The 26,557-nt window shown below is 34.1% G+C and overlaps 3 protein-coding genes and 1 long non-coding RNA gene across 10 annotated transcripts in view; 2 read left to right on the top strand and 2 right to left on the bottom strand.

The window, feature by feature from the left end:
• LOC143149521 (uncharacterized) overlaps positions 1 to 18,212 on the bottom strand; it is a 28,014-nt gene extending 9,802 nt beyond the window's left edge. Inside the window, exons 1-3 of one of the 3 annotated variants that reach the window (XM_076316964.1) lie at positions 18,055 to 18,212; positions 10,471 to 10,639; positions 8,372 to 8,472 (exon numbers count right to left, since the gene is read on the bottom strand). In XM_076316964.1, the coding sequence (XP_076173079.1) occupies positions 8,372 to 8,472; positions 10,471 to 10,595 (226 nt within the window). In that variant the 5' untranslated portion in view covers positions 10,596 to 10,639; positions 18,055 to 18,212. Of the gene's footprint in view, positions 1 to 8,371; positions 8,473 to 8,942; positions 9,100 to 10,470; positions 10,640 to 12,863; positions 13,037 to 18,054 lie in introns of those variants that run through there. The other 2 variants (XM_076316965.1, XM_076316966.1) reach the window with 2 other exon arrangements.
• Positions 12,853 to 17,291, top strand: LOC143149522 (uncharacterized). 4 transcript variants are annotated; one of them, XR_012992810.1, is made up of 3 exons: positions 12,853 to 13,530; positions 16,872 to 16,997; positions 17,071 to 17,291. It is a non-coding gene; the product is annotated as an uncharacterized LOC143149522 (long non-coding RNA). The 4 variants fall into 4 exon arrangements; XR_012992809.1 differs by having other exon boundaries at positions 12,936 to 13,989; XR_012992807.1 differs by lacking the exon at positions 12,853 to 13,530 and adding an exon at positions 15,102 to 16,635.
• A 1,004-nt stretch (positions 18,213 to 19,216) lies between the features above and the next one.
• Positions 19,217 to 20,579, bottom strand: LOC143149333 (uncharacterized). 2 transcript variants are annotated; one of them, XM_076316596.1, is made up of 4 exons: positions 20,397 to 20,579; positions 19,885 to 20,324; positions 19,579 to 19,729; positions 19,217 to 19,515 (listed from the first exon to the last, which is right to left on the bottom strand). In XM_076316596.1, exons 2-4 carry the CDS (start codon positions 20,011 to 20,013, stop codon positions 19,343 to 19,345), a joined length of 453 nt encoding a protein of 150 aa, XP_076172711.1. In that variant the 5' UTR covers positions 20,014 to 20,324; positions 20,397 to 20,579; the 3' UTR covers positions 19,217 to 19,342. The 2 variants fall into 2 exon arrangements, with proteins under 2 accessions (XP_076172711.1, XP_076172712.1); XM_076316597.1 differs by lacking the exon at positions 20,397 to 20,579 and having other exon boundaries at positions 19,885 to 20,384.
• LOC143149332 (uncharacterized) lies at positions 20,050 to 26,031 on the top strand. The gene is made up of 5 exons (XM_076316595.1): positions 20,050 to 20,340; positions 21,790 to 22,120; positions 22,201 to 22,473; positions 22,539 to 22,721; positions 22,797 to 26,031. The coding sequence occupies exons 1-5, from the start codon at positions 20,176 to 20,178 to the stop codon at positions 23,165 to 23,167; spliced, it is 1,323 nt and encodes a 440-aa protein (XP_076172710.1). The 5' UTR covers positions 20,050 to 20,175; the 3' UTR covers positions 23,168 to 26,031.
• The last annotated feature ends 526 nt before the right edge of the window (positions 26,032 to 26,557 follow it).

Genomic DNA, 26,557 nt, shown 5'->3' with positions numbered 1-26,557 from the left:
GGTGACAAAAATTTATAAGCAACGTACATATATACATGTACATATGTATACAAGTTGATGACTCGATCGAAACGAATGCGTCATACTGGTTTTTAGACTCTGACAAACATAAGTGCTTTTGTATTTTTGTGGCAACTGTTGTATTTTTAAAGAAATTTTCGTTATAATATTGCATGCTCGTATGTAATTTACATCGAAGACACTCTTTGTTCTTTTTATGAATTTGATCAATTGATATATGTACATATATTGAAAAACTTATACCAATACATTTTAACATCTACATATGCCACTGATTAATAAATTAATTTTATTAGTATTATTTCAATTATTATATTTTAATAATTATGAAGCATACTACTTTGTATTATAATAATTACCGTAAGATATTATACATAATTTGTTTTTTGCCAAATTGTTAATACATTTTAATAGGGCATCCATTTACTGTATTAATTATACAGTTTACCCGAATAAATCTATATGTACAGTAATTTATATTAGGCGAACAAATCTGAAAATTTACGTACCTCTACATATGTATATGTACACGTGCAAAATAATTTGTTTCGGTTTTAAATGAAATAGTTAATAAAGCAGTTAATAATAATAGAAATAATGTTTTTAATGTACATACATATGTTGCAATTACTATTTCGATTAATTATCTAAACAGTTTCTTGAAGGATTATGAAAAATTTCATGGTGCACATTTTTAACAGTTATCAATTTGATATGGAATTGTTTGCGAAAAAACTTTTTATTTTGTTAAGAATGATCAATTTAATGTTAGTCATTAATTTAAAAGATAATTCCATCTGGAATATTGTAATATTATATACGTGTTAGACACAAACTTGAGTGACATAAAAATCAATTTTAATACGAATTATGATTGTAACAAATACTTGTGCTTGATGGTATTCTTTTTTGTATGTAATATTTTCTCCTATTTTTAGAAAGATAATGTTTTTTTAAATTTCAAGAATCCAGCTTTCGTTCAATGCTTATGTCCACAAATATGTTAAACCTATACATTATAAAATTTGGTAAACAATACGATTGCTTTTTTATATTGTTAGTTCCCAATGTATAACATAATACATAACGTAACTTTTACATGTTTCGTCGAGAGAAATTCATTGCTGAAGAAATATTTAATTTGTAAATATTAATTTAATGTTATATTAATTTTTCACAAATGGCATGAAATGTATGTATACAAATTAAATAAATTAACAGAGTGTTTGACATTACGACATACACATTTAGTAACCAGTAGTTGGAATTATTTCTTGGAATAAAATGATGTACAACGTATAATGGTTTGCATGCAACATCGACGACGACGAAGACAATATCAACAACAACTGCTACAGTAGCAGCAGCAGCATGAGCAACAACAACAACAATAATAATAATGATAAGGGTTAAGCAAACCGACGACCGGTACTTATCGTCGTATTTCATATTTATGTCGACTCACTTGGCTACGATGCTGGATCGAGTTTCGCTCCTCGTGTTTGATAAAAAGTAACGTGAAAGAGAGTGGTTATTGCGTCAATAAAACGAATTATTATTCACGCGACTACACCGCAGCGTGGCAGCAGCCAAGTTTATATTTACGCGATTATTGCTGAAGAATTCGCACATTTTCAGTACGACCTTGCTGTATTCTTAGATTCTTTGGTTTTGGAGCCTTGAATATTGGGTATCAACATGAGACCATGGAATCAAAAATACGGTTTTGAAATAGAAACAAATTGTTGCGAATACAATGGTATACGTCAACAATTCGCCATTTCAATATGTGCTCGATGTATACAAACATATCGAGTTTGTATCTTGGTAATATTACTCTGATTACATCTAATCACTCGTAGAATGACTATTTCAATGCATTCTGAAGTATACTAAATACAATTACACATCAATATTAAGCATTTCGTAAAAGTAGATAAACAATGATAACTTCACTTCAATATTCAAGCAAATTTTTATCAAAACTGCACAAAAAGTAATATTTATTGATTATAAATTTGAATATCGATGACCTTGAAAAATTGCATTTGTCCTAACAAAATACTGTTTTTAACGACTCAAATAATACTAGATATAAAAGTGAATTTATGTTTAAATTTATAAGAAATATGATAACGCTTCGAACAATATTACTTGTCATAGATTTCAATATTGTTTAAAAATTTGTCAAAATTTTGAAGAATAACGTTTAAAAATTTAATTTAGGAAATTATTAATAAAAATATAACTTTTACCGATTCAATGGTTCCAAAGTAAAGCTGCACTTATAAGTGTAATTATTTTAATTTGATAAGAAAATTGATTACGCTTGAAATAGTATTATCCAATATTTTCATTTGTATACATAAAAATTTTTACTGGAAAAGGATGTAGTGCAAGTTCATGCACAACTTTACAAAACAAAAGCACTCGTTAATGAACAATTTTAGACTTTTCTTGGCAGATAGTTCGCAGCACAGATTTGTTCAAATGTTAAACACAATAATACGATTGAAACAAACGATACAAAATTTAATAAATTTGTACAAAGGTCGGGTTAAAACGTGTCCACATTCAATTGACATTGCACAGGTAACAAATAATTTCACCCCCGAAAAATGCACCATTCGCAGAAAATCATTCTCCATCAGTCATGCATGCACATTTGGTGTACGTACAATTTGTCAAAATCTCTTCGCTAAGGGATGAATCGAAGCGATGTTCCCCAGAGAAACGTGCCGTTGTATCGCGAGAGTTTATAAAAGAAATTACTTAGCCACGAAGTAGGAGAAGAAGAAAACGACTTTGCCAAAACGGATACTCGCCAACAACTAACGCTACCCCGGAGTCACCTGTACCTTTCATTATCGCAGAAACGACCCAGCTACTCATTTTAGAGCTTTTCTGGTGACTGGCCAAAAAGTGGGGGATGATACTGATAGGTAGGGGGAAGTTACGAATTTCGAGAGGGACGTCGTTCGAAAGATGACACAGTGTTTTCTATTAATTTTGATCACGTCATGTGTTTACACCGACCAGAACAATTTAGGGATGACACAGCTGAATGGTCGAGGAGAATGAACTAAATATCAGGGATGAAATATGCTCTACTTTGTATTTTACCGAATGCCTGACTTTTCAAGCATATTATCGAAGCTTCGATGACACCTTCCCTAATATATCGTATCATTCGAGTGGATGACTCTAATTATTTTTAGTAGCGTGTTAACACCTATGAAAAACATAGATAGGAGTAGCTCGGTGTCTTTCGATACCTTTTGCTATCGATACATTGCTTTAAAGTACTAACTGAACGGTGCTATTTTCACAAATTTCTACGTTGTAGCATTGTATCGCAAGTCTACGTTGTACAGAAAGGTATGCAATTCTCTACACCCTTAATGTGCACTTTTGTTTATAACATTGAGAATATTTGTTTCGTGCAAACGAAACGGATCCACAAATACTGTGTGTACGTGTAACGGTCGTAAAGTTTCGCAATAGAAAGAGTAAAAAGTTGCTTCGAGGAAAGAAAGGAACATGCCAATGCCGTGTAACAATAGACATGTTACCGCATAAAAAATAATGGCGACAGAGGACTGCTATAAAATATTTCAAAACAGTTGGAAATGAAGTGATTTTAGAAATAGATTGGCACTTGTACCGGGACTCTTATTTGAATCGATCCACGCATATTGTCTATATCTACGTAGATTCTTTCTAGATGGAGACACTTTGTACATTCGTAGGTCATCATTATCGTTTTAAATGGAATCGTGTACTTTCTCTTAGATATCTACGGAACGAACAAAAATCGAGACTTTTATTAACGTGAAAAGATAAGGTCATATTAACGTGACGGATAAAAATCATTTTCCTACTGTAAATTGTGATACGAACGATACCTATCGTAGTGATAAAAAGAATTTAGTCCTGTGTGTTAAGGGAAAAGTGGTACCACGAGTAAGTAGAATGTTTCGCAGTAATTTTTTGTAGCGTTGGTCTTAGTTTCGTCAGGCCTTATCGAGGATGAATGAAACGTCTGACCAAATACGATTCGCATTCCTGCCGGCAACTGATCTTTCTTTCATTCTCTAATACATCTTTGTTTCTCGTAAACTGTGTGATCGAGACTACTCAACAATGACCGGCTACTTGATTTCGTTCTCACTATAATTCAGATCGTACCAAAGTTACTATGGCAATTAATACTGGATATATCGAATGCTCGTAATAATGGTACTCAGAAACATGTCGTTCAGAGATGTGTAAAACTTTCATATAACGAACGAAAAATAAATAACTTTGTATCCATTGCTCGTTGAATGAAAATTGGAATTTTAGTCGTACGATTGAAATATTTCACAATGAACAAATAAAAATTTAACTGCCCTATGGAATTAATTGATACACTTTGGTTGCATTCATTTTCTATACGAATAAAATTTTGTCCATCGCTGCTCTCAGTCTAGATGCAAAGATTCAACTCCACTTCGAAATTTCAGGAATTTACGTGTTTTTACGTGTTCAAAAGTACTGCATCAATTGGCAGTAAAATCTTGGCTAATACCGATCATTGTTCTTGTCTTCCTCGAAGCTTCAATGCCACGTAAAAATGGACGCGATTGCATATAAAAAATGAACGACGACCATTAAATGTTCAGAGTACCCTTATCCGAATAGAGGCATCCGAAATAAGAAAAAAATATTATGTAAACATAGGTTCGCAATCATCTCATCTCCAAGATGTATGTAGTAATGTTATTGGGATGGGTCGAAGGACATTATCTTATTTATAACATCGAACATTTGAGTAAACATAATCAATGTCATTCATTGATTCGAGCACTATACAATAGCTTTGTTTCTTGCGTACTAGAATTTTTTCTTCATTACGAACATCAACAATCGTTCATCTTTTTTTTGATCTTTAATAATCGTAAATGTAACTTTGCATCACTGTGTCTCGGAAACGAAACGATTCCGAACCTATGTTTATAAAACGTTTGTTCTTATTTTAGGTGCGTTTACACGCTCTCGATGTTTCTTCGTTACAATTTTTGTAACATTCTGTCTAAAGAAATCACATCTTTGAACTGTTAGTGATAAACGAGAAAAAATAGAGGGAATTATAAATAAGAAAATGTCGCATCGTAAGACAAGATTTAAAATAGTAAAAAATTGGTTAAAGTTCGTACGATGATTGTGAAGCTCTTCTAAAATTTGGGAAAAGATAAATAAGTTTTTCTCTAAGTCACGTTTGTAAAAGTTCAAAACTTTAGTTCTTACATTTCCACTGTAACTGTGTATCTTTTATCTTTAATTTTCTCTTTCATATTCCATTAATCTCACTAATTAATAGATAATTATGTGGTAATAAAATAAGCAAAATTACGTTTACACACGAGAAATATCTTGTTGAAAAAGAAAGTGTTACGAACATTATTCTTTAATGACATTCTGTTGAAAAGTACTATACTTAATTGTACAATGCAATAGATATAGATGTTAATTGTAATACGAAGTCCTGAGAAAATATTTAACCGACATTTTTTCTTTTTATCTAATTAATGAATATTACAAACGATTTGCAAACATACATTTAAGTAAAATGCATCCCAGTTTTTTCTAAATTACATTAGAGTACACATATTGTATCAACCTACTCCTTAGGTAAAATACACAAGAGTAATGGAAAGAAGATAGTGATTTTCTTAATTTTCCAATGATCGAACAAAAGATAAGAAATTACAAATGGGCCAAATGTGTAATAAAGCGTTGAAGGCTTTCTTCAGGGTTAAAATTGTGTAAGATAAACATGTTGAACGTCAGGTAACTGTAACACGATCAGCAACACACACACACACAAACAATCATGACTCACTCAACTGTTAACAGAATAGAAAGAATATTCCTATCTTTCCTGTATCCGTATTAATATATTTATTATTACCTATTTATTTGCCTGTCTTATCAGAAATACAAAGTACTCTGTGCGTGCTCCATTACGCTATGCGTTTAACGTTAATAAATCTTGTGTTTCCCCTTCTGATGGCTAATTTTTTCGTTTCTCATCGTTTCTTCAGCATTTGATACAATTGGGCAGCGACGATTACGTTTAAATAGCTATCTTTCTATACCATATTCACCTGTCTTTTATATTTATATTTTTCACAAGCTATAAACTGTTACAATCGGTTAAACTTTAGTTTAAATTTAATGTTTAGAGAATTTCGAATTTCCACAGTTTCAATAATCATTTAATAGCGGTATTCGATCGTGGGAAACTATTCGTTAACATCTCGATGCAATGATTGAAAAGTGGATGTGACAATTATGATTGACGTTAACAATAACATGGAACGAGAAAAAATAGTTATTTTAGAAAAAACGAATCCTATTTTTAAAGAAAAACGTCACGAACTATGATAGAACTGTATACTGTTACGTTATATAACGTCATCGTTATACACAGTTCCGATATCTTGGATAATAGAAGCTCAAATCATCGGGAAATCGTAAAGTCAAACTGTTAGGTTTATGTGATATGTATATTTACGTTGAATAATTTTAACTCTTCGAAAGGTTAGACTTATTATACAAATATATGTATAAATCCATTTCTCGTGTACCAAATAAGACAAAATAAATACATGTTGCAAAATTCGTGAACTTTTCTATATTTAAGAAAATGTAGGAAACAAACGTTTCGTTAAACGTTCGAAACGTACAAATGTTCAGCGTTGCGATAATGTGAAAAACTATTGATAAATTTATTTATATTTCTGTTGAATTATTATTCGGTATCGAATAATCTTTCTAAATCAAAGAATTAAGAAACAATAGGTTTCTAAGAACGGTTAGTTTCTGGTTAAGAATATCGGATTAAAAACTGTTAGAAAATCCAGCAAGCAGATGAGTCAAACAGTCGATAAAAATTAATCACGCCTCGTGCAAAATTACTGGATCAACTATATTGATAAATTCACCGACAAAACTTGAACGAAACATCAATACATCTTTATAATCTTTCTTAACCGATCCACTATTGCATTTGGCTATACTAGAGCACGATTAACAATATTGTTCTAGATGCTTGAAAATTAAAGAAAACAGAAGATGCATAAACTTCTTGACTTTAATGGTCAATTTTGTAGAAATTTTTGCATCGTTAGTTAATATTTTCTCGTATTCGTAAGTATCATTACCGTATAGAAATTGTGAAATTAATTCAGGTTTATGGATTGTCCTGTCACTGGTTAAACTAGCAAAAGTTGATTCGATGTTTCGAATCAGAAACGAATTATACGAATTGCTGTTGGACCGACATCGTTCTTAACGAGAAAATCGATCGATCTAATTTGATCGGCAATAACGCTTGCTCTAATTTTGGAAAATCACGGAAAACGTTTTGCAAATGGTAGAACGATCACATGGGGTTGGAAAAACAAGCAGGTGACAAGCGTGGCTCGTTCAGACATCGTACGATCGTGGTTCACACTTCTTCGACAGTTATCGAGCAAGTGCAGCAAGCAAAACTTTAAGGAGTAGCTGAATGTTCCGTGCGAGTAACGTTGTTAGTGTTCACCTCTCTGTCGATAGATCAAGCCAGCTTTTCTGAAAGTGGTGTTAGTCTCCCTCGCTCATGATTAGCAGCTTGCAGCGTAAGATTTGCTTCTTGTTAGTCTTCTTCGTTAGATTAATGCGCGACTTCGTGCTTCGGTAACTGAAATCTTTGGATTAGGTTTTTTTCGTTTGTGGAATCTATGTTATCGTGAACTTGCTTTGTAACGCTCGAGGTCGTTTCCTGCGAAGGAAAATATGTTACCACGCGAGGAACAATTCTACATCGAATTCACTTCGATGGTGATCGGATTGGCCAAAACTTTTCAAGCAACGATTTACTTCAACACTTTGGATGGCAATAACAGTTAACATTGATCGGAATCGAGATATTCGTTTCATCGTTTTATGATCGTTAATTTTGTACATTCTTCTTAAGAGGATACCTCGTAACTCTCAATGTTTATAAGATTACGGGTAGCCAGAAGAACGAGTGAACGATATTTTAAAAATTTCTTAAATTAATTACGAACTGAATTTGAAAAACGATTAAACTGTTCAACTATGCTTTAACTCACTGTCGCCCGCACAATTCATTAGACCAAAGAACGGACACGTGTTCTTTAATGTGAGCCGATCGTAGAACATTTAGGAGATCATTCGTTGGTTTATCGCTTCTTTATTCAAGAGATAAAGCTACACGAAGAGAACTGTATCACGAGAACCCGTCTATTCACCAGCAAGAAACGACTTCACCGAAAAATTCAAAATATTCTTATTCACTTACTTGGCTGACCACTCCGTTGTCTCGCCTCTTCCTCTTCAAGCATCCGTAGAACAGCACTGTTTTGTAAATTTGTCGGCTTGGCCAACTGATTGAAGTCGATCCTGAAAAAGTCATCAACACGCGTGTTTTCGAATCAAAATCAACCATCGAGCACATCGAGCACATCGTTATAGCAATACTAGCTTCCGAACGAAACATTTGATTCCCTATCCTAAATCGAATAATTTCATCAAATTGGATATTCGATGAGGGATCGTCCCATTTAGTATACACCGTACGAAACACCTGCATCTTTCGTTCCTAATATTTGGTGAACACGTTGACTGTTGGTCATCGGTTACTATAACGGTTCTTATAACTGTCATATATAACAGTTGAAAATAACAAGTTCCCCGTTTGTTCGATATTATTATCTTTCACAGTGTAATTCGATCAACTGACGCGGGCATCCCTATGGAAAGTTGGCGCAGCAGTCAACGTGTTAATATTCCGAAATTAGGTTGAAACGTGATCCTCCGTGTGTTTCGAGTAACGTAATAAGCTTTTGTTAGTGTATGTATACGATCGTCACCTGTTCTGGGTGAGCATCTTGATAGCGAAAGATACGCGACAGAAGGGAAATCCTGCGAGACGCGAGAAAACCGGTGAACCACGCACCCCGAGGCCACCAAACGCGAAACTAAGTCAAGTACGATAGCGTTCGCGGGTTTTGCGCAACGGCTAGGCTCCGACCGGGGTTTATTTCTAACTCGCGTGATTCGGCCCTCTGAAAATAACGGCGACTCGCCAATGACGGCGGTACCGCTGATTCATCAACCTGCAACCGGTCAGAAGCTACTCGCTGACAAGGATCGATACGTATCCGTCAAACGACACGTGGATCGAGTGAAGCACGCTTTGATTGACGCAAGGTGGTTGCGATGCAGATACATAACCGATAGCTCGTCGCCGCGTTCAGAGGGCCGGTCAGGTCGAAGACATTTCCGGATTCTCGTGTACAGGGTGGGCCAACTCGGATCGATTTTATACCAAATATGAAATGCATATAACTTTTGTAATTTAACCCTTTGAACTCGAGAGGAGACCCTCGATCACCACTCGATTTAGCGTACTTCCTTCAATTCGCGGAAATTTTGTGACTTGAAATTCAAATTGGAAATTAGGTATTACACTCTTTTAAGATGTAAACATATGTATGTCGAGTATTGAAACAAAAATATTCCATTCCGTATTAATTTTGCGATTTAAAAGATTTCATCGAGACGCCAGTTTCAGGTAGTGAAAACGCTTCGAGTGCAAAGGGTTAAAAAGAAATTTCCTCCGTTCTTACACTGGGAACACAGCTATTAGTGATTTTCGTAAAATTCTTTGCAATCTTGAAAATAGGTTATAATAATAATTAAATCCTAAAAAGTTAGAAATTTTTAAAAACGGTCAGCCAAAGTTGGCCCATTCTGTACAATAAACGCCACTTCTCGAGAACGAAGGAAAATGAAGTGGTGAGCTTCGAACGAATTATTCTTTTTTAACAACGTTTAATCGTTCGTCGCGATTAGAGAACATCCGTACAATGACGATTTATTTGTTTCCTTTTTTTTGGAATATTAAGGCGAAATTTGAAATATTAACAAAGATGTAGTGTTTCTCGTGGAATGTATCCCAATGATCTGACCGCTACTGAAGCGTTCCGATCCCTAAAATTCAAACGCGTTCCATAAAACGATGGATAAATTTTCTCGGAAAGTATTTATCGTGTAAAATTTACATTTGTTTTTCTACCTTACGTAAAAAAATGTTTCGAACAAAAGTTGTATATTATAAAGCGTAGTACACACTGCTATGATCAATCTTATCCACTTTTCTTTTTCATCGAGACACAAAGGTCACCTTCAATTCTTTCGTGACGTATACAATTTAACCATCGAAAGGAATATGAAAAACCGAATACGATAATTTAATTTTTGGTTTTTGTAATTTCTCTCAAACGTAATATTTAAAGAATTCTCGAAAAAAATGTTTCGGGTATAATATATTAGTATAAGATTACAGTATTTGAAGGGTTAATAATAATGACAATAACGTTTCTTAAATCTACTTACCCGACTGCACCGTTAGCCAAAACCTGAGTTTGCCTATCCAAAGTTTCTTGTATCGCTCGCGGCGAATACAAATTGATCGGTGAATTGAACTGTTTGTTCACAAACATTGTCCTTTGAGTGGACATATTCGCGTTTTTAGATTAGGTCTATTAGGGTCGGTTCTCAGCCACTGGAAAATAACAAAGAATAAACTGTTGTAAATTATATTCGTATTTATACAATTTATACGGAAACATATATTATTAACAATTATGGATAATAGTAATATCATTACTAATAACCATTTTTTGACATGCTGTTGTATTCTTAGAATAAAGTAATACTTGATTTTCATAGAGAAGAGAAACAACTACTATTATACGGTAATATGATCAGGACTTTAAGATATAGGTTTCAATTTAAGAAATTCTAAACACATAGAAAATATAATTATATTTTATTCAAATTTAATGCTCTTCGGTTGGGAAAATATTTTTGATATCGACTAAGAAACGAAAAATGTAAAAAGAACTATGTAATTCGAGTTTAAATCTATAATTACTACTTAAATTAATACTATTGAAAACACGAATAGCAAATGTTGAGAATGTGATTGTTTTTTTTTTTTTTTTTTAATGAAAATGCAACTGTGACCAAAAGTACGTGCAATGCAAAAGGTTTTCGCAGTTGTCTTAAAATTAAAACACATTTCGAACCGTTTACTTACAAGCGAGTAAGCAATTGGTATTACTATGTTTTATAAGTGACCTCGAACAATACTTTTAACGATAACTCACTGGTATCGATAAATTTTAATAAATGCGTACAGTTTGGTAAATGTCTTCGTTCCTGTATATAATTTCTTAAGTAATGCATAAAAAAACAAGTTGCACTTGTCCATCCAAGTTTAACGTCATTCGCGATAAGATGGATACTAGACCGAAACAGGTAGAAGTAATTAACATTTTCATGTTAATTATGTGTGGTGTATTCGCGCATACGCAGTATCCTTCGAGGATCTAGGTCAAGCTAGTCCAAACAAATAAGGCATTAGTATAATTACTGTTGGCAACCCGACACGTTCTTGAGTAAATCATTCGATTAATCGAACATTAATTCAACGTCTGTAACCACCGATTCGGTAAACTCGACAAATCTTTCGCGCGACACACCTCCGTTGCTTTCGAACTTTTGCCAAAAAGGGATTGCACGTACTTGTCCCGATTGGCACGCGAATAATTGCAGAGAGAATCGAAGGTGCGATCTCGTACATAAATAAATACTGTGCTCGACGATGATTCACCTATCCGTAGCACCGAATCGATCGTGTGTTCCACAGAGATTGTTTATTCGCTTGTAACAGCTTTGAAGAAGTGGGTTACGAATCATCGTCCCGATGTTTCGGGATCGCTCGCGCGCGAATGTTTGGTTATGCGATATGGAAACCGGAGGCGGTTGGTTACTTGTGGGTTTCGTCTCGTTATTCCGAAACCGGTGCCAAGAAATATGCTGGGCCGTATAGAGACTGTCAAATCTGTAAAATCGAGAGAAGTACCCATCGATCATGCTCGCCTTAAACGCGATCCGTTACATTTATTGCCCCCCTCGAGAGACACGAAACACAGTACTTCGAGTTCACTGACATACATATGTATACGAGTCTTAGAAATAGAAACGACTTGTTTACCGTGTACACAACCACTCGCGGGGGATGCTATAATAGCTTATCCAACGTGAGAATAATACGCTTAACTGTAACGTAACTATTGCATTCGTCACAAATCGAAGGGTGCATTTTGAATATTGAATATGACCAGGTGATCGGTGTGAACGATTCCTTTTCGTCGATTTAATATATTCCAGAGCTAGAGATAACAAACGAATAATGTTTCCCGTGAAACGGTTCGGAAAGAAAATTAGTAATATTTTGTCTATTATTAATGTATACATTGTTTAAATTGTTGTCGAACTTTTTTGATAATTTTGACGAATACTCGAACGTAACATTTTGCGGTTACTTAATGAATCGAGAGCAAACAGATTTTAATAACGCAGGCTAAAAGATACAATACATTTTTCAAATAATCGTGTCAAAAATAATTTATTAAACTTGAAAGAAAACGTGCAATTAACAATCGAACGATAAAAAGAGTATCGTGGTTGGTAAAGACAATCCAATGTAATTAACACAATCTATAATTCAACATAATCTATAATTCGTACGAATGTTTCTTACGTGCCAGTAAAAAGTAGAACCATTTATCTTGGATCAATTCGTTTGGAAAACATTTCGTTCCATTACATTCTTTACAATAAAAGAACATCTTAGAGCTAAAGTACTCCAAGTAGAATGTATTTTTGTAAATGTACAACGTTGATGAATTTTATGTCATTATTCTACGATTATTACTTACATTTCGATTAACCTCCTCAAGAGCGAATTGTTTTGCAACGAATTAAATAAAAACTCAGACCGATGTTTGACTCGCATACACAATTCTACCGTACAACATCATCGAAGAATTTAATTACTTAAGAATTTATACACTATTTAACGGTTCTTTTCTGTACGTTGAGTAAGTTGAAAACTAAACGTACACGTGGAGTACCATCCTCGAGGAAGTAAACGGAACAATATTTGTTTAAACACCGTTCGCGAAATAAATTTTTATTTTCTTAATTGCGTCGTTTTTATCGCGAGCAAGCAACGCGATAACACGCGGTAACCGTGACTCACAATTAAGAATAAATAACGAACTACAAATACGACGCGGACGCAAACCTACACTCGTAAAGTATCGCGCGTCGTAAAAAGTACGAAAAGTTTTATTACCGGTAAATTTGTTCGACGAGTGCAATGAAAAGTTTCGGTGTACCGTTACTTTTTTTTTTCATTTCTATCTCTCTTTCTTTTTCTTCTTCCTTTTTTCGCGTGGACAAAATGATGAAAAACATCGATCAATTCCACGAGAGCGGAAGACTCTCGTGTGCCATCGGTTCGACTGTTCGTCTGTAACTTGGTTACGCCGATACTAATGGCCGGAAACTTGGACGAAAGCAGCGAAGAATTGAAAAACGAAGGTAGACGCGGGCAAAGTGCGCGTTTATCTTATGAAAGTTTCGAATTCTCTCTGACGCGTCCCTGCCGAGCAGCCACCGGTAGTCTACCGCAGTTATTTTTGCTACGAAATTCCTCCGAATATATCTACATCGTCCGCAAAATCTCTACATCTCCCTCTTCCACCTCGTGACCCGAGGCACCAATGGTACTTCTGGGTCGTATTGGATTACAGCGGTATCGCGGATTCGACGGGAGTGCCGGAAAGCCGCCAAACCTTTCGAAAGATTCAGGCGACAATTAGTCTCGAAAATCTACGGCTGTTTCTCGAAACACGGGGGCTCCACACTTCGTTTCTTTTATATAACGTACCATCTATTCCAAGTTTCGTTGGTATTTGGGCGGCAGGAGGGAGTAAGGGAACCGTGCCAGTTCGAAAAAATTAATCGTGCAGCACGAACCAACTTGAAAGGAAATTTTATGTAATTACGTTTATTAATTAATAAACGCACAATTTTTACAACCCTGCTCGGTGTGCTTTGAACAACCACACTGATTTTGCTCGAACAAGCGGTCATTTATTAATTCTACGACCCTTTAACGAAAACGTAAGAAAGAGTTCTCAATCTTTTCTAAGTCATCTTCGGATGTTAACGTAAATTTCGTAAGGCTGTAAGATCGTTGATACTTTTGGATTTATTGAACTGATGTGTAGCTTTTGAAACCTCGATATGGTTTCTATTTTGAAACCATTTTTAAAGTTAATAAAATTATTGCTACAAATGTGCGACGCAACGTTTTTTAATCTCCTAGATACGAGGTACATTGATTGTATCGATAATTATACAAATTCTGAATATGTAACGCGATTCAATGCGTTGTTTCTTAGGGCTTCGAAAGTTATGTATATTACTTCAATTTATCGAATTCGTGTTCATATTAATAAATGATTTAGAAAAAGTTGCAAACATTTATACATTTTCGTCGAAAAGTCAATGAGTAAATGGCTGCTTGTCTGACCAAAGTGAGTGTGTTATTTGTACATATTTTTATTAATTTTTAGACCATACATTTAATGTAAACAAAACGAAGACACCCATGAACTTTATGAAAATATGAACAAAAATTTCTCAATTTTGCAAAAATAAACCAATAAATATTGGTAACTGATTCAATGTGGTATAATTAATTTCGAGCAATACCCAAATGGTATCAATTTGTTCAAAAGTATTATCAACATCGGTAGTGTTCGAATCAACGGTTAGTCAAGCGATATACAGGCATGTAGGTGAGAAAGCTACATAGACTAACGTAGAAGAAAGAAAAATTATTATCAAATTATTGATACAACGAGGGATATGTGACAAGTATTGATCCGAAATAGAATTCATAAATAATTCAAGAAGTAGATGTTCATGGAAAATTGACAAATACAACGGATAAGTTATTATACGAACGATTATTAAAAATCTAAAAATAAACGCGATAAAAATTTTAGAAGAATTTTGAAAGCAACGTTAGTAGATCGAGTAGCAGTATACGTAAATTTCGATGGAGCTCGAGGGTTTCACAGTAGAATGGTAAAAAGTATTATTTAAATAAAGAAAGATTATATACATAAATACACCAATTGGATAGTGGAACCGAGCAAATATCTTTGATTCCGATACACATTGTATAGTACGTGCGCGAAGAGGTTGCGTCCAAAGTTATGGCGGTTCCTATTCGTTCGCGGGCTATCTCTTCGGGCAAATACATACAGGGCGGATACAACATACATGTATCCTTTTCGCGCCCAAGGAAATAGCTGTTGAACGATCAGGACCTGCCATAACACCATACGCAATCCCCTTGTACGCGTACGATACTTTAAATTTACGCACCAAATAGTTTTAATTCATTATCCGAGTTAAATAGGTATGTACTATGGTATACGGTGCAGATGTAAGAAAAAGCAAAAGACAAACGTCGAAAACCTGCAACCAACGATAAAACACGGTAATAGTTTTGTGCTTGTTCGTAGTTGTGTAAATGCATATTGTATTGAAATATTACGTTCGATTGGTAAAGTCCAATGAATCGTTGCACGTACATTGACATTTAGAAAATCCATCCTATCTCTAATACAGTAAAAATGGACAACATACATCGTCTATAATTCAAGAATGTAGACTTTAAACAACACCTACACCGGGGAAAAAGATAAAAGTTTCGAATAACGAATAATAAAGAAACAATTTTTTATCTAATTACTCCTTGAATTAAAATTTGAATTATAAGATTAAATATTTCGCAACGAAGAGAATATAAATTTAATATATATGGCGTAAAAATCGTTACACGTTGAACAACGTTAATTAAAGAAATAAAAATTGTAAAAAAGCTGTTTCGAAGCAACGGATCGATATCACTTTCAGTGCTTACGGCATTCGTAAAGTCAAAAGGAAACAACCTTATCGAGTATCAAGTATTTACGATTGCGGGTTTTTAATGTAGGAATTTAAGATATATACACTTTCCTTTCGAAATGTACAACTGTTACGAATCCGTTTCTGTCAGTAGGTAAATTTTTTACAAGTATTTTCATTTCGTTTACATGGTATTTTTTCAACGATTTTCCACGATGACTTTACTAAATAAACACACGATACGATCTTTTCGTTGAAATTAATCGCTGTAAGAAATACTTCTTTCACACACTGTACAAAGTGACGCAATTTCGTAATTTCCCGATCGCTTCTTCGTTCCTGCGCGTCGATATTTTCGTACCTACGCTTCGTACATTCTGACAACACGATGACGGATAAATCCTTACAGCTAACTGGAAGTTTGCCCTTGTTTTCTAAACAAGCGTGGCTCGCATGACTCGTATATAGTTGTAGATCTATTTTAATGCTTATTGCTACAATGACGCCGAGCGTAAAAACTTTTGGCTAGGATTTATGTTGTGACGGGCTTTTTCAAGTGTCGGGTAATATCGTACGTCTATACTGTCGTCCGATACTCGAAATAATATTGTCGGACGATGTTGAAATTTGATTTACTACCGCAGCGCGATCAATTTAGTACCGACTTTTTTCGTTACTGGGAAAGAAGTAACAAGAACCGGGAGATCGTGGTTTCTGAGAGTAAGTATAGGTGTCGTGCGATTTAATATCGGTAAATAGGAATATAAAACATTGCTCGGTTCCGAGTCGATCGTCTAACGCGGATAACGTTGCTAATGGTCGAAGTGGTCGATAATCGTTCGGAACGACACTGTTACCAACGATCGCTTTGATAGTCAATCGTATTGTACCTCACCGAATACGCACTTGCTGCTACATCTGGAGAATTTCGTTACTAACGGTTCTTTTTTTTTTAGCGGAAGTGGAGCTCAGCCGAGGAACGATGTATTCGCAAAAAAAAAAAAAAAATAAAGCATAACCCGGAAGAAAAACAAATGTTCTTCGATTCGATGCATACCTTCGGGGATACGGAACGTCAAAATGTAACTACGTTAAAGAAACAGATGAAAAGCACACTTCTTATTCTCTTAATACAAATATTTGAATATTCTCCAGATTGTACGATAATAAACGATCCGTTCGGATAAAACGAACAGAAACGGTACGGAACGTTTATACTTTATCCAACGAGCACGACGAGTTATTATCAGATTGCGGATTTTATACAACGCTTATGGAGTATGTGAACAGTAACGTAACCAGACTGTGTAAATTTGTATAAAATAAAATATTAATTAATTATTCTATCAATTTTTGAAATATATTCGCGAAACATATTTTGCATATGTGTTTACCGTCTTACCATATACTATCAATGCATATGCACAAACATTTCCAATGTTCTTATCTCAATGGACACAAAGTACGAGAAGCGGGTTAAGTACGCGAGAAGCGTGTAAACCTGTTGAGCGTATAAAATACGCGCGAGCAATATTCTGTCTTCGATGTCACCCAGAATCGTCCGATTGTAATTCTTACTCCGTGGACGCGGGACTGATTCATCATCGTCATAACCGAAAATATTTTATTTCACGCGTTGCAAATTGCGACAAGTCCTGACACGAAATGCGTTTCCCTGAGATATTGGACTGAAACGGAGCCCGGAACGACGAAATTTTATCAATCTTGAATTCACATACATACATACATTTCCCTTCGGATCGTGCGTTCGTTAGCGACAGAAATAATCGAATTTCAACGTGTCAAAATATGTACGTAACAACGAGGTACGTAAAGAGGTACTTTCGAAACAGTGTCGAAATAAAGTTGTGAATTGTGTCGAAAGTGATATTCGACCACATTGCGTCCTCCGTTACTTTCTTATTCCCGCCTTACGCGTTTCCACCCCTAATCCGTGTAGACATCGACCCAGCCACGATTGCGAATAATTTTTTTTTTTGCTTTTTTTTTTTCCTTTTTTCGTCGTTCGCACCGTTCCGCGGCAGCGCGAATCATCCCTTACGACACTCGGCGGAAGTCGATTGCGGATTCGCGGAACGTGAGTGGGAAAACACGAGGATCACAACCACGGGCACCTACCTTAGCGTTAGAACGCAAGGCACGCGGGTTTCTCGGGTGGCGAAACACACTGGACTCGGAAAAGCGAAAGCACCGGAGTACCATCGAGAGAGAACCACCCCCTCCCTATCGGAAGAACCATCGAATCGGCTCTCCTTTCCTCCTCTGGCTTGCTTAGTTATTTTCGACCCCCCACCCTCCGCCAATCTCGACGGATCCGTCAGCTCTCCTGGCAAACGTGGGAAACCGATTTGCGTTTCCTGAAATTCTCTTTTTGAAAATTGTTGACCACCCTCCAACGTTGATTGCCGCATGCTCGACCGTGACACAAGAATAATCCGTTTTCTTTGGAATGGTACACGCCTATGAATCCGTGTATTTTTGAAAATGATGTTCTCTCGGCGTTGATCGGCCAAGATCGAATAATATCGCTCGTTTCCTTGTTTCCTTTTTTTTTCACCATCGTTTCCTTTCCCAACGATTGGCGGAGATTCGGTGGCCGACGCCGCGGTGTAAGGTATTCACGCGTATACTTCGTATTTAAATCACCGTGAAAACGAAGGATTTATTTTTAGATATCTTATACACTTCCACGATGATATTTTTAGAAAATTTCACGCTCTGAAAGTTACGCCAGATAACATTTTTTGCGTAATCGTCGAACGTTTGGTAGGACTTGGATTGTGCGTAACTTCTCGAATCTCGTACTTAATTGCAACGATAACAATACCGACACAATTGTACCGATCACGCAGAGAATACGTGCCAATACACGTAAGAGTGTAATAGATGAATTCAAAATAAATTCCTATTAAAAAGTTAATTCCCTTTATCGCTCAATCTATCTTATCTTAATCTAATTTATTTGCATTTGCAAAAACTGTTTCCCAAGAATATTGCACAACATGACATTCTCACTCGTAACTCCTTTACCTTCGAAAAAAAAGAAATGAATTAATATAAATAAAACATGTACTACGTTTGTCACTATAAAACGTTCCAAGTGTCACGAAGAAAAGACATTGAAACGTTAGAGTCAAAAGAAAATGAAAATTTCTACTTGCAATGGTAAGAATGTTATTATTTAATGAAATAATAAACATATGATTTTATCGTTGATCAATCGCCAACAGAGTTCGTTAGAATACTTTTAAAATTATATTTTATAATTTTTTATTTCCAATGGTAACTGTATATAAGCATATACAATAATCCTACATGTATTAACATTTCACCCTATATGTGTGTGTACGTATCAAAGAAATCTATATTATACGAACAATTATATAAATGTTATACGCAAGTCGTATTAAAACATTATAAAATAAATAAGTATCAGAATTCGCGTAACACTGAGTTTCTTACCAAGAGAGTCGGATAACCGAAATATTAATGTCACATTACTGTACACATTACATACACAGCCAGTAGTTCGTGCAACAACTGCGACACCACTAACACAGTCGATCATAACAATTTCCTCTATAAAAATATTTCATCGTGTTATTCGTAACAAATTCGTAATGAAAACGTTATCGAACATACTTGTCGTTGCACAATATCTTTCCGAACGGTCGATACTTCGCAAAAACGGCACTTGGAGTAAAGTCCATTGCGAAAATTGATTTCTGCGGCCATTATCACGAAAATATTGAATCGATGCATTCTCCGTCATTCCTAATGCGATTGGTATCACCTGAAATTAATAATAAAATGTAAGGAAACTGATGCAGAACACTGTTTGACAGAATTGAGCACAAGAGAATTCGAATGAGCCGCAATAGTAGCGGTTGGAAGACCGTTTCCCGCCGTTGGGAAGAATGGAAAATCAATAATAGTTACCGGCCTTACCGACTTTACGATGACGAAGACCCTCACTGATGTTTCCTCTCTTTCGTACCTGACCGTCTTTCTCTTTTGCGCGCGTGGAAAGATTATAGCCTCCATCTTTGCTGAACTGCAGCGCCGCACGTCCGCCATTGGCCAACCGCCGTCGCCACCTTCGCCGCCGCCATTATAGATTCCGTTGTGTGTGACCGAGTCCCGCTCTCTACAGTTTTCCAGAGAAAACTACGTTTCTCCTCGACGCCAAGGGCAAAATATATTAGCAACGAGTTCTAAACAAGCAAAGCACGCGTTAAAATGAAAACGTACAGTAGGAAAAAAGGCGAAAGCTCGAGCAATGTAATCATTCATGTGAACGAGCTGTGCCGACTGTGCTTGGCAAAGGAGGAGGAGATGGTGCCGATTTACGTCGACGAAACTATCCCCTTATCTCTTCGAATAATGGCCTGCGTTAATTTAGAGGTGAGTTCGAGCGTTTAGAATAATAAATATATTATAGAGTTAAGTTAGAGAAATACCAGTTGCCTGTCTCTCGTACGTATATTGAAAGCTTATCGAAAAATAGGAATCTAGTTTATCTCACTGCGTGGATTCTGTCTCTTTCTCCCTCCCCACTCTTCAATTTTCACTCGTATTTGAGAGCGTCACTCACACATTCGTAAGTATACAAGCGCTTAACTGTGGGGTCTCATGTAACGAGCGACACACTGCCCAAAGTAACTACCGGCTTTACCGAGTTATCGACTTTGTGTTCGCGATACGTCGACGCCACCTTCTTCTCTTTCATTACAGGAATCTAGACAAGACATATCACTGCGTTACAGATCGTTTACCCTGCGAATTTATAGAAATCTGTAATATTAGATTATGACCATTGCTTTAATATTTGTATCTGATGACTGTCCAATAAATTTTTTACCTTTATCCTCGTATTCGTAGAAGCATAATCAAAGCTGGATAAAATGTACCTTTCAAACCTAAAATAGTAAATAATTGATTATAATGTCCAAGGTTTACCTATCATAATTGGAATAAAATACTGTATCATTTATTCATCAAATTTCTGAACAAGTATTTGGAAGTATTAATTTATTTGCAAAAATAAAAGTATAAATTTATTTGAACCAATTTATCTAGAGCAAATATTTAGATTTGGATATTATCCAATATAATGATTTCAAATTTTGAATCAATGATTTTATTGTTTAAGTTTTTAATTCTTTTAACAGTATCTTAAATATTTATATTTGAAATTTCATTTAGCTATGAACATAAATGCAATCGATCTAAACGAATCAAAGTCTATCTACGCATTTGATACTTTATCTAATGTTATTTGAACATGTTTTCCAATTATGTATCAAATATTTACTATGTATCCTCTTCTTTATTTTGAACTTTCAAATGTTGGTATCGTATTTCCTAATAATTTAAAGGGTACACGTGTAATTTGCATTTTCTTAATTAGCTTAACCATGTACACTGGAAAGATGTGCATAGCGTGTCTTCTTATTAGTTTGTACATACATTACAATGTTACTGTATCGTTTCTTTTAATGCATTTTTAGAGAATTATTACTGCTATCCGTATAGCAATATTCAAGACATATAGTTTTTATAAAATTTTGATAGAAATACAGATCTCCCTCCAACGCGTGTCATATACTTCGATTAAATACTGGTACAAATGGTTAAGAAGTACAACATAAATCTAATAAAATCTTAAATTATAATTTTTGCACGGAGCATCGTAACAGCACTATTCCTAAATAATTATTATATTTAAGTCTTTTATTAACGTGAATATTGAACCGAATACGTGTAAGTAACAATTTTTTTATTAGATATCTTTTGTATATAAGTGTATAGATAAATATTGAATAGAAAACATTAACACTTTATACTTTATAGGTTTACGAAGAAGATGGTCTCCCAAATATGATTTGTCATCCATGCAAGTATCAGTTGGAAAAATCTTACCAGTTTAAGAAAAAATGCGAAGCTGCTGATGCTAAACTTCGAAAACACATGAAATTAATACAACAATTAACCGGTCAAGATGGAGAAGGAGAAAATCAAGATAATAATAGAGAAGAATTAAAAGATTCTTCCAATACTGGGAAATCTAAACAAGTTAAACAATTATTAGCTGACTTAGTATCGATTAAAGATGACAGTGGGCAGGCAGATGGGGACCCAATTGAAGTTACAGAGGAAGAACTTGTTGGTGGTTATATTTTAGGTAAATATAAAACTTAGTTTGTAAAATTAAAGAATAATTTTGGTTGCTTTATATTTATTACTCTATTTTATTAACCATAGGGATGAACTCCGAAAATGTGGAGATGGAAGAAACTCTGTCAGTGGATCCAGAAAATATTACATTAGTACCTGCTGAAGAACGTACTGCTAAAGCACGTTGCACAATACGCACAACACGTATTAAACAAGAGCAAGATACTGATGACGAAGCAGAAGAAGTACATAGAGCTATTGCAAATGCTGATTTGAAAAATGTGTATATGATGGAACTAAAAAGCAATAGCTCCGGTCAAGGTGAATCCTTGAAATTACAACCAATTGCTGATACTATAGGTGAGCAGTATATGGAAATAAAATGAATGTAAATAAAATTTTCTAATGTATTGTTTCGCTTATAGTTGAAGCTAACGAAGAGCTAAAAGTATTTCAATGTGATAAATGTCCAAAAGCATTCACTCGAAGAATAATGTTAAAGAGTCATCAATCAGTTCACTCGACACAAAGAGGCTTTACCTGCCAAGCTTGTGAGAAATGGTTTCCCACAAGGTCAGCTTTAGTAAGACACGAACGTACTCATACAGGTAAATAATTAATTCTGTATATGATTTAAAGAATTAAATAGAAACGTATATTTGCTTTTTGATTTTTTTTTATAGGTGAAAAACCATTCGGTTGTAATATTTGTCATCGTGCATTTGCGCAAAAAGAAATTTTACTTCGTCATCTCATGACTCATTCGGGACAAAAACCATTCCAATGTCAACATTGTGAAAAAAGCTTTACTCAACGTGAAGCTTTAAAAGTGCATATGCGAAGACATCAAAAACTGGATCCCAATGATATCCAATTGCACCATTGTCAACTTTGCCCCAAAGCTTTCTGTCATGCATCTGGGCTCAGTAGGCATTTGGTTACACATACTGGAAGAACATACAAGTGTGTGGAATGTGAAAAATCCTTTACTGACAAAAGTTCATTGCTGAGGCACAGTCGCATTCATGCACCGAAAAAGATAATGACAAGTTAAATCTGTTCGGTAATTCCAGATCAATATCAATCGACAAAATTAATATTTACAAGATACGTTTGTCAATGAATTATTATTAATACGTTCGCTGCCGTGCCCGCATATGTTACGAATGAGAAGTAACTTCTCAGTGTCATGCCCGGACATACTACGGGCGTTCTCCTTTCAAATACTTCACTTATTCTCTAAATTTTATCTTCATCGCTCCGATACTGTTTAAATTTCTAATTATAAGAACAGTAAGTACAGGGTGTAAAAAATATTTATCACGATTTTCAGAGATGAATCTAAACATCTGGATTGGTGTACATTTATTTAAAGAACCTGCCGTGAAATTAATTTTTCACTTGACTTTGAGATTCAAACGACGCTATATGTCGAAAACAATTGTTAAAATTTTCCCATGAACTTGATTGTGCAAATGAACATTTTCTCTACTTTTTCTCCTGTTAGTGTATATAGACCAACATTGGTTAGGTGTGACTATAGCATACAACATAAGGGCCCAGCTATAGGAGCGTCGATATCGACATTGCTACCGACGCCGATGTTGGTAGCGAAACGACGACGGACAAATATCTTGATGGCTCTGTTTAAAAGCGAATAAGAAACGCAAGAGTGTTTATCAATTGTATCTCATTCGCACTCGACAGAGCGATTCAGATTCTCGGCCTTTATCGCTTTACTACCAACATTGCCGATGTCAACACATTGAAATAAATATCTAAACAACAATAGGTAATATAATTACTTACCAATGCTCCAGTGCCTTTACCTTCCATTTCTTATTTTTATTCGCAGGACGGCGCTATTTTGATTAATTCAACTCTTTAATTTATTTAAATTTTTAATTTATTTTCTTAATCTGTGTGCTATTTCTTTTACTCTAAAGAACCTGAAAGCCATAAATGGTTGAATTGAAGAAGACTGAGAAGTTATCAAAAATATTGAAGCAGTCACTTGGTTTTCTTACAGAATAAATTATGATATCTGACTTTCAACGCTAAATTCTTCTTTCTAAGATTTTTATGTGCATTTTGAGATATTGATAAAAAACAGAGACTCAGTATTTACTTCTCATTTATAGGACCATGTTAGTTTGACTTTTGTTCAGTAACATATTCTTAGATGTCTGGTCAGTGTTGCATCTATTTTCTCTATTGTTTCATTTTATTCTTAATAATATTCTTTGAAAAATGAATTGTGAGTATCAAAACTCTGGTTATTATCAGTTTTTAATTTCGCTTTGGAAACGAAGCAAAACAAGTAGAATGTTACTTTTTACTTTGAAGAATACCAATAGTTTAAGTTTCATTTAAACTTTAATATATTTATTTTTACATGGTGTATTATTATTAGTAGTAGTAGTATTACTACTATCATTAATAGTATTCTTTTTATTTTTATTAGTATATTGTCATTATCAGTGAGTGTTCTTGTACAGTATGGAGCAATGAATGAGAAACACAAACAAATTTCAGGAGTGTAAACAAAATGCCATTGATATAGTGGACTGAAATTAAGTTTTGCTTTATGAGATATGTTGTGACAGCTAGAGAACAGTAAAAGTCAGCATCATGTAAAAGACATCCTCAACAGATGTAAATTTCAACAACTGGACTATCATTTTTAATGATGTAATGTTAACAGCACGAGAAAACATTAAAATATGCATTTCAATTATGCATTTCAGTGCATAAGAAAAAGAGAAGACATTCTGAAAAAAGTGCAACAAAGATTTGGACTGATTATTAAACTGTGAAAAATGACGATAGACAAATAAAAGCAGATGGTCAAGAATATATGTTGTAAAGTATATATCAAAATTGTACTGTCTTATGAATATGAAGAAGAAATAAAAAATAAACAAACTGGAGAATTGGTAAGTAAATATATTACTAATTATTGTTTAATTTATTTTAACATCTCTTATTTTAAGCATTAAAAAAGGATGTTCTGAATTTTGTTGTTTCATAAATATTACTATTTTCTTTCTAACATTTGATACTTTCTTTCTAATTTTTCTACCACATTATAACATTGAAAAGGTAGAATATAATCTTATAGACCATTAAATTCATTTAATTTAGTCCTGTTCACAGATAAAGTACATCACACAATTATATTCTTTTACATGTTCTGTTTTGAGCAGATGGTTCCACACAATCAAGTTCATGTGATCTAATACTTTTTTAATTGAAAACGGTTTCCATGATTATGATTATGATTTCTTTTCAACTTTATATCTCCTTGTAGAGTAGAATGTATAGAAATTAAGATAGGAAATTGACCTTAAATTTAAACATATATTTTACAATAAGTTTGTCAAAACAAGTATCCACCAATCCAGATATGTAAAATGACCACTGCAAACTGTATCAAATATTGTTTTATTAGTGTCCCAGTATCAGTGGTAAAGTTTCACTAAATTCAGGTGAAATACAAGCAATGTAAAAACTGCAAAACAATGTGACAAATAGAGAGTGAGTTGTTACTTAGATGCTACAATGAACATGTTAAGCATGTATGATACATATTTTTTAATTTTTTAATCTAATTTATAATATATCCCATCTAATGATAATCGTACATTAACAATCAGTTCAATTATTCCGAGTATATCTCTACATACTTACTTATATGTAAATATTTCATTTTTATTTTATGCATATTCAAACAAAAATTGTTTATAAAAACGTGCAATAAGATGGTTATTAATGCATCTAACCTGTATTGTACACAACGTATGTTACATTACATTTAATTAAGAAATGTACTGCATTAAAATTATAAATTAGTGTTAGTGTTTTTTTAGGAAAACATTTTTTATAAAAAGTTAGTTCCATATAAGGGTGCTTAAAAAAAAGGTTACAGACTTTTAGGGCTCATAATGCTCATCTAATGAAGTAAAAAAGTTTTAATATTAAATTTAAGTATGAGCTCTTAAACTTTGTAATCTTTTTCTTTGAATTATCCTGCATATATTTTCAGGATGTTTGTATACAATTCTATCTACTTTTAAATTAAGATGTATTCTTGGTTAAATTTTTTGTCTATTTTATTTTTTATATATCTCTTTGTTTTCTGAAAATGACCTGAACTTAGATCGAAAATATTTAAATTATATTTCAAACATGTATTTTGTTCTTATTATGTGAAATAAATGCAGGAATGATCAAAAATACATTCTAATTTTAAAAATTCCTTCAATCGTGCAAGTTATGTAAATCTATTAACTTTTGTGTGTATAAGTTTATATATAAAATTTGTTAAACAAAACAAATAATTACTCATAATATATTAATAATAATTTTATTGTATAATATATACAAAAGCTATTAGAGGGAAGCAGAGAATTTCCAAAAATATTCATTTTCAATAGACTAATTA

The sequence above is a fragment of the Ptiloglossa arizonensis genome, chromosome 7, assembly GCF_051014685.1.
Source record: "Ptiloglossa arizonensis isolate GNS036 chromosome 7, iyPtiAriz1_principal, whole genome shotgun sequence".
NCBI classification, from domain to species: domain Eukaryota; kingdom Metazoa; phylum Arthropoda; class Insecta; order Hymenoptera; family Colletidae; genus Ptiloglossa; species Ptiloglossa arizonensis.
This window is presented reverse-complemented; position numbering and strand designations above follow the sequence as displayed.

Coding starts and splice junctions, on each gene's coding strand:
- LOC143149333 (XM_076316596.1), bottom strand. CDS start 20,013: ATGGCGGACGTGCGGCGCTGCAGTTCAGCAAAGATGGAGGCTATAATC. Junction 19,730..19,884: donor TCTTCGTCATCGTAAAGTCG/GTAAGGCCGGTA, acceptor TATTAATTTCAG/GTGATACCAATCGCATTAGG. Junction 19,516..19,578: donor AAGATATTGTGCAACGACAA/GTATGTTCGATA, acceptor ATATTTTTATAG/AGGAAATTGTTATGATCGAC.
- LOC143149332 (XM_076316595.1), top strand. CDS start 20,176: ATGAAAACGTACAGTAGGAAAAAAGGCGAAAGCTCGAGCAATGTAATC. Junction 22,121..22,200: donor TGTTGGTGGTTATATTTTAG/GTAAATATAAAA, acceptor TATTAACCATAG/GGATGAACTCCGAAAATGTG. Junction 22,722..22,796: donor ACACGAACGTACTCATACAG/GTAAATAATTAA, acceptor TTTTTTTTATAG/GTGAAAAACCATTCGGTTGT.